This window comes from Copidosoma floridanum, unplaced genomic scaffold (genome assembly GCF_036245765.1).
Source record: "Copidosoma floridanum isolate Cflo_tuat_1 unplaced genomic scaffold, Cflo_Japanese_pri ptg000030l, whole genome shotgun sequence".
Taxonomy (NCBI): domain Eukaryota; kingdom Metazoa; phylum Arthropoda; class Insecta; order Hymenoptera; family Encyrtidae; genus Copidosoma; species Copidosoma floridanum.
The window spans coordinates 37917307-37932135 of NW_028321907.1; the positions used below are offsets into that span (position 1 = coordinate 37917307).

The 14829-nt window shown below is 31.2% G+C and overlaps 1 protein-coding gene across 3 annotated transcripts in view; it reads left to right on the forward strand.

Moving 5' to 3' along the window:
- The window catches only part of LOC106637707 (uncharacterized), a 195919-nt gene that overhangs the window by 81820 nt on the left and 99270 nt on the right, over positions 1 to 14829 (forward strand). For all 3 annotated transcript variants that reach the window (XM_014350594.3, XM_089597141.1, XM_014350595.3), the window contains exons 4-5: positions 5584 to 8256; positions 8332 to 11645. In XM_014350594.3, the coding sequence (XP_014206080.2) occupies positions 5584 to 8256; positions 8332 to 11645 (5987 nt within the window). The remainder of the gene's footprint in view (positions 1 to 5583; positions 8257 to 8331; positions 11646 to 14829) is intronic.

Sequence of the window (14829 nt, forward strand, 5' to 3'; positions counted from 1 at the left end):
AGGTGAACAAAATGAGCCGCGTTGGGTTTAAATTGGTTGAGCTGTTTTGTCGTAAATCGCAAAAAACTGCCATTTTGAGCCATTTTTTCGAAATTCAATAACTTGCATTGTTTACAATACCAGGAGCTGAAATTTTAACACAAGACCTTTATCATACACACGCAATTTTAGCTTAATCGGTTTTAAATTTTTTGTCCGCAGCAAAAACTAAAAAAAAGGCCCTCTCGAAAAATGCCCATAAAAAAGTTGTTATTTAACAAAGGTACATTTTTTAAACGTTTTTCGCTTCGTCTATATGTACTCTACAACTCCCTCACACGCCATTCATTTTTACTAGTTAGAGGTATCTTAAAAATTGGTTGCAAAAAAAGTACTCTTTCGTTTTGAACGGGTTCGATCAAAATATGCATGCGGAAAGTGGGCGTGGCCTTCCCACTGATCGGAGAGCAAGAAGCCGTTTTTTGCAATTGATGTTGATTGTTTTTTGCAATTGTGTTTCAGGTAGTTGTAGAGTGAATAGAGTTAAAGCGAAATACGTCTAAAAAATGTACCTATGTTAGCTGACAACTTTTTTATCACAATTTTTCGTTAACATATGGTGACCTGAAAAGCATGAGAACCTATTTTAAAAGAATTAGTAGTTTTAGACTAAAAAATTATTCAATTTTTTCATAACAGACACTCGAGTGAACTGTAAGCACAGATACCTTTTTGCCTGATGGGGCTGGCAAACATAGCCAGCGAAACGTCACTATAATTATAAATTTGTATCTACATATTTATTTAGTTCTCCAATGATCGTTGATCACTCTGTCCATCTTACTTAAAATCTTACTCCTAAATAATTGCGATGACACATTTGTTAACGACACAGGAGTCGACGATAATGCCGTAAGAATATCTTCATTACTTTCGAGTGTTACAGATACAAAAAAACGCCCATACTTGATTGACTTCCTAATAAAATTAAATGCTAAGTATTTTTTATGCTTAGTGGGGAAGAAGGATGCTTGAAAGTCAAAAACATTTCAACATTTTGCAGCACTAGCAACAGCAATTGATTTAACATCCTTCTCTGACTGCAAGCCTAGTGATTGTCAACTGATACAGTCTTGTATGCTATCTTCTAAACGTATTTTAATATATCTCCTGACTAACGAAAGCTTCTCTAGCACGTTTTCATAGATCCGTTGATATAGAAAATGGAAGCTGAAATAAGCTTAAATCCACGATTACGACGAAATAGTTACCCAAGAAGAAGAAACAAGGCCTCTACTAATTCTCCGCTTACTATACATCTAGGAATTAAGAGGATTCCAGTGGGAGAAGTTAAGGGGTCGTAGGTAGTTAAATTGATTAATAAGAACCTGCTGAATCCAGTGGTTTCTTTATTTATGTCTCTAACCTTAGAAAATTTCGAGATATTTGCTCTCGAAGTTCGCACATTACACACATCCTCTTATGGAACAACATGAATACATCTTAATTTTCTAACCATAATGTAGGAGTTACACATCAGAGTGGTAATTGTTTTATAAAAAAAAATATCAGCTTTCAGATGGTAACTTGCAAAATATAGGTAGCCTTAAAAAAATTCGAGATATTCCGGAAAGTATTCATCAAGTCGTTGTATTCTACTTGTATTTGCATACAGTTTTTACAGTTACGCAAATACATACATGATGGTGCTCGCACATATACTTGCAGCAGTGATACCAACTGACACAATTATTTTTGGGTTGGTACCAGTGCTCGCCGGAGCTTCCTTAACGGAGGACAGGGAGATCTCACTGGATTGTCAATAGCAGAAAAGTAACTTAAGCGCTTCATGAAAAAAAAAAAAATTAAATGAATAAAAAAAAGAAAAAAAGAAAAACAAAGTTCTCCTATTTCTGATGGACCTGTAACCATTTTAGACATATATAATACAAAAAATTTTGATTCATCGAAAATAGAAAAAAATCAGTCAGCTCCGATACCCCAAAGAGATAAATCTATCCTTTCTCTTTTCTTAAATTTTAATCCGGATTTACCCTCTACCACAAGCACAACAGGCACAAGTCACAACAAAAAGCTGATACTAAAGCTAGTGATGAAAACATATATATAATGGTAACAATTCTACAAACAAGAAACCCAAAACCGCACTTTAATAGTAGTACAATTCAGGTTTGACAGTGACACATCAAGTATATCAGTATATGTAATGATTGCTGAAATTAAACGCAATCCATATCTGCAATTGATAATCTGCAGATCAACACATGAACATGCTTTGGAAGGCGGTCTTGATGAAAATAATGTTAGGAAATCCGTTTTAACTAATAGTTAGAGAAATACAAATCTTAGTAATCTCTACCTACGTAAGGATTATTGTATACCACCAAAACTGATGAATATAGTAGGAACGATAAGAAATTACAAACCAGAGTTAAACAAAGCAAATTCTTAGAATCTAAAAACTTCATCTTATTTTTCACTAGACTATTCCGAAGACTCTGAAAATTCTATAGAAGAAAAAAGCTTTTCTATAAGATTAAAATCATCCATTAGACGCTCCAAGGCTGCATTTGCGCTAATAAAAGATAATGTTGATACTATATAAAGAGATCCTAATGTTCTATTGAACAAGGAGATAGTGAAGAAACAAAGAAAGATTATATTGTATTATAGAAGATACATCTTCTCGTTCATGTGCTAACCAGTGGGACCATTCCGCTATCTGCTTCGATCTTAGACTTTCTTCAAAATTTACTATCAGTTTATTCTTACCTGCTGCTTGTTTTCCATTTTTTACTATGCTTTTCTTTTATGTACTTCCAATGATTTTCTATTCAATTACTCTGGCCTCTCGTCTTTCCCTCTTGAAAAAGGATTTCTATCATTTTACAGTTCTTACACCTTTTCTAACATTTCCTGTAACTCGAGTAAGTTTTAAGATGTTCTACATATTTTACTAATAATGTGCTATAAATTTTTCTTATTTTTTTTTGTCCTTAGTTCCCCACTGTCTTTTAAATATGGGTTTAAAAATAAAACTTTTTATTAAGCACATTTTTATCTTATACAGTTATGTAAAGTCAGGTCTCTGAAGTAAAAAAATTTTTTTCTTCATTTTTATTTATAGTCTGTTTTTTTGCAATTATTTCTCAAAAATATTTTTTATAAATAGATTTTTAAAACTGTACAGTAACTCCAGCAGAACATCGTTTAGTTTTTCTAATTTTTTTAAATTCCTCGATTATTATACACGATCATGATTCTTAATTTATTTTTCTCCTTTTGATTTCCAATATTGTAATTTCTCTGTAAAACTCATATTCTGAAAGTTTGACTATTCCTTTTATATGTTTTTAAACCCTTACTTACAGTTTTCTCTTTGCTTTTGTATTTTATTTTTCTCTAACTACCATTTTACGCTTAAGGATGGTCAAGAGGTATACAAAAATGCAGAGAACTTACTCAAAATTTATACATTTATAGTTAAGCTCACTTAGAACGTTCCTGAATTTTCTCAATATTTTATATGGTTCATTTTTGTATTAAAAAATACTGCAAGATCGGATCCGGGGGGAGGTAAGTTAACCCATGCTTCAATGGTAAACACGTATACTGTTTTCGCAAAAACAGTTCTTGCAGGTTGAAAATTGCAAAGATTAGTTCAAAAAAATTATAATGATAAAGTCTAATAATAAGGGATTAATTTGTCATCTTAAAACACACATGTTATGGCCTATTGTATAAAGAATTTTAACAAAGAAGCTCATACTTTTTGAGTCCGCGAGAGCGTTGTGAACTCTACGCTAAAACGCTGGCAACATATGATTATATATATGTATACACTTTATAGTACATGCGCTGGATGAATGTCATCTAACCTTGTTTGCTACGTGCGGCAGTGCGACTTCTGCAAAGTAAACAAAGCCTCCTCTGACAGCAAGAAAGCTCCCTTCAAACGTTTATTAATTAAAAATTGTATATAAAGTTTAAAATTTTGTTTATTTATCCTTTGCAAAATGATATGCTTATGAAAAAATAAAAAATAAGACAACTCGCATGACAGGTATTATAACTCAGGGTTGCAACTTCGAAGTGAAAAAATTGAGTAATGAGCGCTGTGCCACGTTTCCATGCTCCAATTCCTAAATAAATTGACTCAATGAATGTATTTTATATTCCTTACGAAGATTGTCAACATCATTTAGTAATGTTTTTAAACAATATTAGATACTATAACCTGTACTATATGCACTAAAGAATAATTACTTCGCATTTAAATTTATATTTTAGAAGTTGGCGTCCCTACATTTTCCCTATGTTACAGTACAGGTCCCCCTTACCGCTTCCCCCGCGAAATGATCCTCTTGACCATCCATTAATTTCAATTATTAGTTTTCTAAGCCAGAAATCTTAATATTACCTAATTCTTTTTAACCAAATTTCTGGAATAATTAATGCAATAAATTTGTTCAGTAACTCCTAAGTTTACTTACAATATACAACTTTTTATTAAAGCGCCTTTTTTGTGCGTTTTTTTGAGCCTTCTTAAGCCCTACACAAGTTTTTTAATTTCCTTTTGTCTGTTTGATAGTTTTTGTCATATTTAACGCTACTCTGTCTTACTTTTGGTCTTGTATTTGTCATTTCTGTTTTTCTTTGCGCGTACACTCCACTACTTCCCATTTCGTATTTATTTCTATATTCACACCAGAGAACTTCTTATTTAGTATCATTTGAAAATCAAATACAAAACACATTCCTTGAATTTTTTAATTTTAAGTGTTATTTTGCAAAGTACAAAATTTAACTAAAAAACTTTTGAACCTCAATTTTTAAACTGCCAGTTATTAAATGTTTTGTAAATTTTGTGGTATAGAACATTGAATGTGGTATGGTTTTTCGTAAGTTTTGTCTGGATACGTCATTATTATTGGAAGTTTGATAATTTTAATACAAAAAATTATGTTTATCTTACTGTATGCGATTAAAAAAATATTTTCTTATGCATCCATTTAATTATATTTTTTTTTAATATTTATAACTGCTGAAACTGATCAATGGCAAATAAAATATGGTGGTAATTTTACTCTTGTTAACCAAAAGTTGGCAAAGACAGATATTTGTCAGCTAAATGTATTAATAACAGGTATATTTTTTTCTAATCGCTTATACAATTTTTCAACTAGAAATTGACTAAGGGTAAGCTAAAAATTAGTAACACATTAACTATTGTGATAAGTTGATTTTCAAAAAATCCTGTCACCTTTTAATATCTCTCGGGTGTATTAATAGCTATTTTGTCTTAGATCAACTTTAATATAAAATTAAGTAAGCTTCACAACAGAGTTCTCACCTTGTTTATTAAAGTTTAAGCTCAAAAATATAAATACTTAACTTTTCTGTTTAACATAAAGTTAGCAAATCCAGCGATAGTTCCTTGAGCGCTAATAAGGTTATAAAGAACACGTTATTAAACATAAGATGATTTTAATACATTACAATTGTATTGTTTAACTTGAGATTGAAAATTAAAAGATTATGAAATTTTTAAACAATGCATTACAAAATTATATTTTGTTACAGATAAATTCAGAACTAAAAACAAGGATAGATCTAACTTTATGAAAAAATTTCCAGAAGATGTGAAGATGGCTGAAACCTTGACAAACGGAAACCCTAACATAATTCTCGATAACAGATTTAGTCCAGACAAAAAACCTGATGTATCGGGATTGTTTGGTGAAAAAAAAATGCTCAAAAAAAAACGTGCACGCGACGATTTAGATAAAAAAAATAATTTCAAAATCAAAGTCACTCATCCTAGGTTTATAAAAAAAAATGATCATGAAATTCGTATTAGGCAACAGCCTAAAATATCACCATTAATTTATAATAGTTCCCTGCATGAAATATATCCGTGTCATGTGTGTGATTTTACTTCGACGCGGGTTAATGTAATCATTTACCACCTTAAAAACCATAGGTCCAATAAAGAGACAGCGACAGTGGGATATAGATACTATTACGATGCGAAACTTAAAAAAGTAGCAACTCATTGTACGACAAAAAAGTATGTTAAGAGATCTATGTCTCGTAAAAAAAATGAAAATATCGACGTAGAAATTAAAAAACAGAATATTCTCCCCTGCACTGATGATTCTGTAAAAAGAGAAAAATCAGATTCTGAATTACGAGAAAAGTTACTTGCTGACTGGAATGTAGATTCAGATGAAGATGAAAGTATAAATTCAAAAAAACCTTTGTTGGATTCTCTAACAGCATCAAGATATTCTTTATTTAGCGAAAATCGTATCATAGATTTTGCATTACATAATGATGACTTCGAAAGAAATAAGTCTGACAACAGTAAGCTTCTACGGGAGTCTAATGAACTGTTACAAGAAACAAACAATTTTATCCAATTAGCTACTTCAATTCATGGATCTAATAAAGTGTGTAATTTACAGCCCCTCGAAAAATGTGAAAATTCCGAAGCTCTAATGTTAGAAAAAAATGATTCGTTTTTCGTGAATAGACCAAAGAAAGGACAATCCAGGACAGAAATTGATGGTGACAAAAAATCGCGATTATCTTGCTTTGATTTTGACGAAGAGGATATTTCAGAATCAAGTATATTATCTGTCCGGAAGCTTTCTAGAGGCTTAGGCTGTAAAAATATCTCAATAAAAAAAGAAATAATAAAAGAATTCGAAATGAATCAGGCCCTAAAAAGGACCTTTGATGATCCAAAGCTCTGTAACACAACACCGAAGAAAAAAAAACATACAGAAGATGATAAACTTTCATTTAATTCCACAAACGGTTTAAAAAACTCTAAGGATGATGATATGAACGAAAAAATCGACATTATTAATACTGAAATGATTGAACCATGCCTTGATCAAAAGTTAGGTAATTTTGAGATTGATCATCAAAATGAAAAGCTCACCAAAAACAATGAAGAAAATTTTAATTTTTCACAAAAATCTTTTGGACTAGATAATAGTGACTTAAAAAAAGATGAAAATTTGGATGATATATCAACACACATTTCCGCACATGAATTAACTGTTAATGAAATGGTAGATGATATAAAACCAATTGCTTGTGAAAAAAACATCGGGGACAATGTATTTAGGCAAAAAAATAAGAAACTTGTTTCACCTAAAAAGCTTACTGTTGCTAGTGAAAGTGATACTTTAATAATAGAAGATCAAAAATCAGATATTTACCTACATCAAAATGAAGCTATAAAAACATCTACAATAAGACAGGAATGTAATATTAATCAATCATTATCAAATAACGTTATAAAGTCTGAAAATAACGAGAAAATTACACTTACAGATTGTAAAATTGAAAAACAAAATCATCTTATATTCAACAAGAAGACAGAACATAAAAGTAATGTAAACTCTGAAATAACAATTGTGGATACAGAACATAATTTTAGTAACGATAAAATTAGTCTCTGCCTTAATAAGTTACAACAAAAGAGCGAAGTAGACGATGACATAATACCCATATTTACTCCCGACACAAAATCTGGTTTACGTATACAATCTGAAACCACTTCATTGGGAATCTGCGATGACCACAAAAAATTCGAACCAAAATCATCAGAACTCAAAATAGATGAAACCAATCAAATGCCAAGAAAAAATTTTGCGGTCAATTATTTGAATAATGAGTCATCTAGTGAAATTAAAAATGCCACTTACCCTTTATTACATACCAAGAGAAATGTTTCTCTTTCAAATTTTGAAAGTAATTCTTGCACTAAAAACTTGGATGTAACACTTTTCAATGATGGTTATCATGGTAATATTGAAGTGAACAGAGAGTTGATTGACGATGTTCCAACAGATGTTAAAGCTCTTCCTAAAATTATTGCAAATAATGAACCGTGCGTTTTAGGTGATAATATGAACTTGAATGAAAAAAAAACAGTTATTGAACTGAATAAAGCCCTTGACAACAGTTCTATGCAGATAAAACTTGATACAAATTTTGAAGACAAAAATGAAAAGTGTATTGAAATTATAAGGTACACCGTTTATGAAGGCGCAAATCCACAACTAAGCTCACCAAACAAAGCTTATGTTCCGAAAAATCCTATAGAAAACGAATGTGAGTGTGAAGAAATGCTTCTACAGAATACTGAAAAAACTGATTTAGTATTAACCGAAGATAAAGAAGAAAAAGAAGAATCAAAACAAATCTGTACAGCTGGTTTCACAGAATCAGTCCTGAAAGGTAAAGTATTGAAAGTTAAATATTTAAGTAAAGAAATTTGGAAAAATATTTTTCAACTTCCTCATTTATTTCTAGATAAAAATAGTGATGTAAGATCTGATATTTGTGATAATGACTTTAAAAAAACCATAGATATTCTAGAACATTGCTTACCAGATAAGGAAAAAGATTCAAAATGCTCGCGTGAAGTTATTCCGCTTGATAATTCAAATTATGAACAATATTCGTGTAATTTATTGGGTGTAAACGAAACGAGTAATTTAGAGTGTATAAAAAATGAAGTAGAAACAAGTCATAATGTAACCATTAACACTATCAAGGACACTATTACTCCTCAAATTCTTACGAAAGATAAATCTCTTGAAGTTCGTGATGTTTCTGAAAAAATAGATAAAATGACTTCTGATTTAGATGTAAAATTAGTTAAAAAAGATGAACTTGTGAAATTAGCTGGAACAGATGGTGTCTTGATCCCAGTTAAAAAGCGAGAAAAGCCAAGAATCATTGAAAATGTTACTTTAAAAGAACCTATGATTCTTAAAGCAAAGTTTGGTGGGAAACGTGGAAGTAAAATTAATAAGCATAAGCCGAAACATGTCCATATTAAACTCGATGATTCAAAATGTTTCATGACGACAAAATTTATCAAAGAAGCTGAAACTTGTAAGAACGTGAAAACCATAAATAATGATGCACACAGCAGTCTACTTCGAGAATGTGATGTTATCAATCTTTCTAGCGGTTTGCCGATACTCAATCAAAATAAAAAAGAGGATCAAAGTTTTACCAATTTTTCCCAAACAGAATCAAATGTCTTAAGCCCCAAAAAATGTGTAAAGCATTCTGAAAGTATCACTAACATAGAATTTGATATTAATTCAATGCCTTTTGTTTTTAGTGAAGATGTCTTATCAGCAGAGAGCATTGAACAAATGCCGGTTTTAATATCTTCAGATTTACCTAAAGTTAATCAGATAAATACTTCTTTATCACAAACTTTAAAGACATCGGATGAAAATAAAGTTGTAACGAGTGAAACTTTCGAAACATTTAGACAAGTTAATTCATTAAATGTTATGAAAAAAAAGGTGGTTACCCCAACAGTTTTAAAAAATAAAATTAAAGCGAAACCAATGATAACTAGCATTAAAACAATTGTACCACCTGTTAAATCCAAGATACCGAAAGGTAATTACCAGACCAGTTTACAACCTTTAATATCTTCTGATGAAAAAAAATCTCCCGGAAAATATGTGATTGTTCAAACATCTGGTCAACACACTTACAGTACTCATCAGAGTGTAACTATTCCGGATAATGAAAATTCAGCGAATGCTCAAATAGTACAGCAAGGTAGCAAAGTAGTTATCATAACTTCTCCTCAACATGATCAGTTTCAAACGCATTTACCATCGAACTCTGTTTCTAAAAGTTCAAGTACCGGGAAAATTCAAAAAGTCATGAAAAAACATGAAAGTCGCAAGATGCATAACTTAAACTGTCATAGCTTGAACAAATCTTTAACATCTAAAAATAATCAAATTAAAAATACCCCTCATATGTATGAATTAGCTAATAAAAAAAATTTCACCGAAGAACAAGGATCATTGAAAAATGATTCATCTACAGCTTCAAAACAACGGTCATCTTTAATTTTGAATTCAACTCAAACTCTTTCTTCAAAAAAAAGTTCTTCCGTTTCAGCAAACTCTTCTATTCTCAAGGATGAAGAAACTACGGCAAAAAATATTTGTAGTTATGATACGTTGTCTCAAAGTCATACAAGACCTAAAAATATTCCAACTTCAATATCTCCCACAGTTGTTGATCAAATATTAACTAACCCTCAAAGTATTATCTCAAAAGGAACTGTTTTAACTCCCATTACTGGGTCTCAAGTTAAAGCAATAGCAGCCAAGCAATCAAAAGGAAACATGTATGATTATAAAAAATCTCAAAACATAGTTCTAAATGCGGGAAAACATAAAAAATTAATCACAACAAACTTTTGTAAAGTTACTCAAAACACTAATGATATGAATGTGCCGAAAAAAATTTTGTTGCGGCAAACCAACGACGTAATGAATAAAACAAATATAAAAGAATATACTGAAGAGTTAATAAATCAACAACCATTACCGTACAAGATCGAAACACACCGTGAAGTACAAAAAGGAGATAGTGTAACTGAGAAGGTCGCAGATAATTCTAAAAAAAAAGAATTTTTATACTTATCTAAAACTGTTAAGGTCAATACCCTCAATCCAAGTTCTAAATTATGTGAATCACTCAATAGTAGTAAAACTTTGCTCAAAAATATCCAAAAAAAAGGATTAAAAAAGCAAACAGAAGTATTGAATTATTTAGACAATACGTCTAACAGATCAAGTATAACACCTTCAAGTTTAAATGTATCTCCACCAACAGCAATAGCTCACTTGAGTGAAAAAAAAGGAGTAAGTAAAGGATCTTCAAAAAAATTAAGTCTAGTAAATCCAACAGTTTCACTACATCCTGATATTGCTTCTTCTGAAGAAGAGAAATATAGAGACTTACAAATTTCTAATGAGACTCAATTCATGGTACTACCTGCAGAATGTAATGAAGAGGCACAAACTTATGTGTTTGTTGCAGTAAATGAGCAAGGCGATCTAATTTCATTAGATGATAGTTCGGCCATAACTTTAAACGAAAATTTACCTTCTGAACATAGTAAAACTGTTTATATTGATTCTAACACCTTATGTGGATCTAAAAACGTAGATAACATAGTACTTCACATTGATAACAGCTCATTTTCAGCTGTAGGTCAAAGGGGAGAAAAAACTTTAATTTCAGAATTGAGAACAACCATTGAAACATCACCATCTAAAGAAGTTTCTCATACTTCTAATCAAGATATTCTTGCAGTAGCTTTAGCTGATACAGATTTCAATCAGGAGGTAAATCCAGTTGAATTAGTTACGTCTAACATAATGGCAACTGTTACAGAATCAAGTCTTATAAGTCAAGCCATACTACAGTCAACAATAATACCTCCAACAGAGCGAATATCGTCACTCTCAGTTTTAGAAACATCATTAACTTTGAATCAGCCAATAATGAGTTCAGTTGAAGTACCAAGTACTGTGTTTTGTACTGGTAACACTAGTACATTATTTACAGCAACTAATACAGAATTGTCAAACATGGTATCTCATCAAAAAGGATGTAATATTTTGATAGAAAAAACAGTACTACCAATAACTGAGGAGGATCGCGCATCATTATTAGATAAAACTATTGAGAAAAAAAGTACAAGTGATGAAATCATTGATAGTTATCGTAGCAGCTGTCACAAAACTCTAAGTAAATCTAATGAAGTGTACTCTGAAAACACTACAAATAAGGTAAGATCATAGTAATTTATAAATGGACCTATTAGAAATAAATGGAAGAACATCGTCAAATATATTTTAAAAACATTAACAAAATGAAAGTCCAAATATCCTTTCTGTTTTGAACATCTGATGAATCATTTTAAACTATTTAAAAATATCTATCGTACTTTTTACCATTGTACAATACTTGAATTCTGTTTGATTAATTCAATGGATCAAGCAATTGAATAGAACACCACATTGTCACTACGTTCTTTGTCAGCTGGTGTATCGATCTCGTTAGCTTTTAGCAAATAAATTAATTTTATAATGGTCAACTTTGATATTCAATATATAGACTATCTAAACCAGAGAATTACAGACAACCTTTTTTCAAACTAAGGGTGAAATGTTTTATCATAGCGAGCAAACACACACATAGGTAAAATCGTACTGATTTTAATAATATTTAGTAGGTTTGACATAAATCGTAAGTAGGTATATGACTGTAATGCTTGTAGGTAAACTACAAATTTAATTCGACCAATAGGTATACAAGCGAATGTTGATACATCTTAATCATTGTATCAAAAGGCGCATATGTATACATGGCGGCACTTTTTATACAAGCACTCTGTATCCTCCACACAAATCCTTTTCTCAATATCCAATATACTAAAGATTCATAATACTAAACTACATAGTTTCTTTTTCAAGAAATTTTCTTAAGAAATAAATAAAAATAAGAAAAATATCCTCCCCGGGTGCGGATAGAACACATAACCTTCTGTTTACTAGACAGTTGCTCTACAACTTGAGGTACCGAGAAGCCGTATATTTATTCGCACCGTAAGTTTAGATAAGTTCTCATTCTTAATTTTAAAAGCTGTCTTTCACCTAAGCTCGATATAGTAGGTGTATGTATCAACATTCGCTTATATACCTATTGGTCGTATTATATTTCTAGTTAACCTACAAGCATTAGAGTCATATACCTACTACATCGAGCTTAGGTGAAAGACAGCTTTAAAAATTAAGAATGAGAACTTAGCTAAACTTAAGATGTATTAGATATAACAACATCCCTAAGAGGATTAATTCGTCGCTATCTTTATTTATTGTAATTCCAGAAAAGGAAGAAAACAGTGATTAGTTGCCAGGCAAGATTGAAAATAAATATACTTTGTATTTTATTCTTGTAAAAAATGTATATATTTCTTCAATGATTTGGTATCGATTGTATTAGGCAGACAGTCACTACAAATCATGGATGTATTTTAAATCAAAAAAAAAGACAAGAACTTGAAATTTTATCTTGTACTTACAAGTTAGTTGAATTTTTTTTTCACCAGGTTAGCGTGATAGTTTACTAGCCTAGTTACTTGGGCTACCCACTCACCGCGTATGTGTGGGGGTGTATTTTCGCAGTCATTCACCAGCCGCCTAACTAATGTCATACCCAACTCGACCATGCTTCTCTTTTCGAACGCGACTGCCCCGTTTTTTTGGGTACGGTCTCGGTCTTCCGAGCGAATACTCCTGGACGCTGTGTTGTCTCGTTTTATCGATCAATATTTTAGAAATGTTACAACTTATTAGCTCATAGACTCATACTTATGCAACGTTCCTATGTTTTATACTCTTTTTTTCTGTAACAATAAAGGTTTAGATTAATTAGATAACATATGTCTAAAACTTCAACGAACAAACGCAAAAGATAAAATTGCAATAGTGGATTAATGTACGTTTTGGTAAAATAAACGCTATCTTTTCTTTTTAACTATAAAATGAACTTATAAAATCAATTGTACATCTTTTTTAGATCTTGAGAACAAATAAACAAAATATCTCCGTGTGTTGGAAGACAAATGCACCAGTAGAACAAGTTTTCTGTTTCATGACCGAATTGTGGACATATCAAAAATTTTAGTTTTAAGTGTCTGTTATTAAAGACACTTTAATAAGAATAGTTAATTTTAAAAAGGCTTAACAAGAGATTAATTACGATAAAAAATCATCACCATCTTGACTACAACAGGGGGAGGGAGGTAGAAATTTGCCCGGTTTTTGGCCCAATATATTTTTAAGAAGGCACTGAAAATAAAAAGCGGCCAGAGTAGCTTGACTGTCCGGCTGTTCCAGCCTGTGCGACCCAAGTAACGATGTATAGGCTAGACTTGCTTGGGAGCCAAGCAGAAACTGCTTGGGTGAGCCAGGCAAATGTGACGAGTCACTAACCAAGCAAATCTTGCTCCCTAAGCCAAGTCAAGATTGTCTATTTGGTCTCCTGCAGGCAGCGTGACGTGCGTGTGCGATTTAATTAAAAGTGTTTAATTATATGTATATATAGTACTCTATTATCATAAATAAACTAATCGGACAAGTGGAGAGTCGGCCGTTTTCTTACTGTAATGGATGAATTTGTCCAATCCTTGTTACGTCAGTGGAATTTAGACAAATTTATCGCCAGATTTAAAGGTAAGGTTATAAATTCACTTGTACGTAAGCTATAGTAAATGTACGATTGTAAACAAAGAGTGCAGTTTCACATGTTTGAAATCAATAAGCTATTGTATTTAGTTATGATAAATAGTAAGTAGTGTAGAAAAAAAATCTTACATGAGCATGAAAAGTTACAGTATTTGAATGTATGGGATGAATGATTTTTATTACTGAGGCTGGTACCGATGACCATATTTTTGGTATTATAGACGAACAAATGATTAATAATTTGTTTGAATTGAAAGAGTGCGGATATAAGAGAAAATTCGGAATGAGTTATAATGCATGGAAACAATCACAAGATAAGAATGATGAAAAAGTTGACGCTGCAAATAAAATACACCCTTAACTCACATGTAACACTTCAAATTTTCAATTGTCCAACTTAACGGTAGTCGAAAGCAATGACATCGAATCGATTATCGATGTTAGGAATGAAGATCTCAGTAGTTCGATCTCAATTTTACGTATGCTTTATTCAGTTCTTCCTTATTTATTTTTTCCAATAATTTTTTAATACAGTGAAAAATTGTATATATATCTACAAATACATAAATATATACATATATATATATATATATTCATTCTCTGTGAGCAGCTTTTGTAATAAAATTTTTAAATAATTTTGTAGCAAAAAATTTTATAAGAAATATAATCAATAATAAGTACTTGTAACCTCACATTGATTTTCAATATTTACCCCACCTTAATA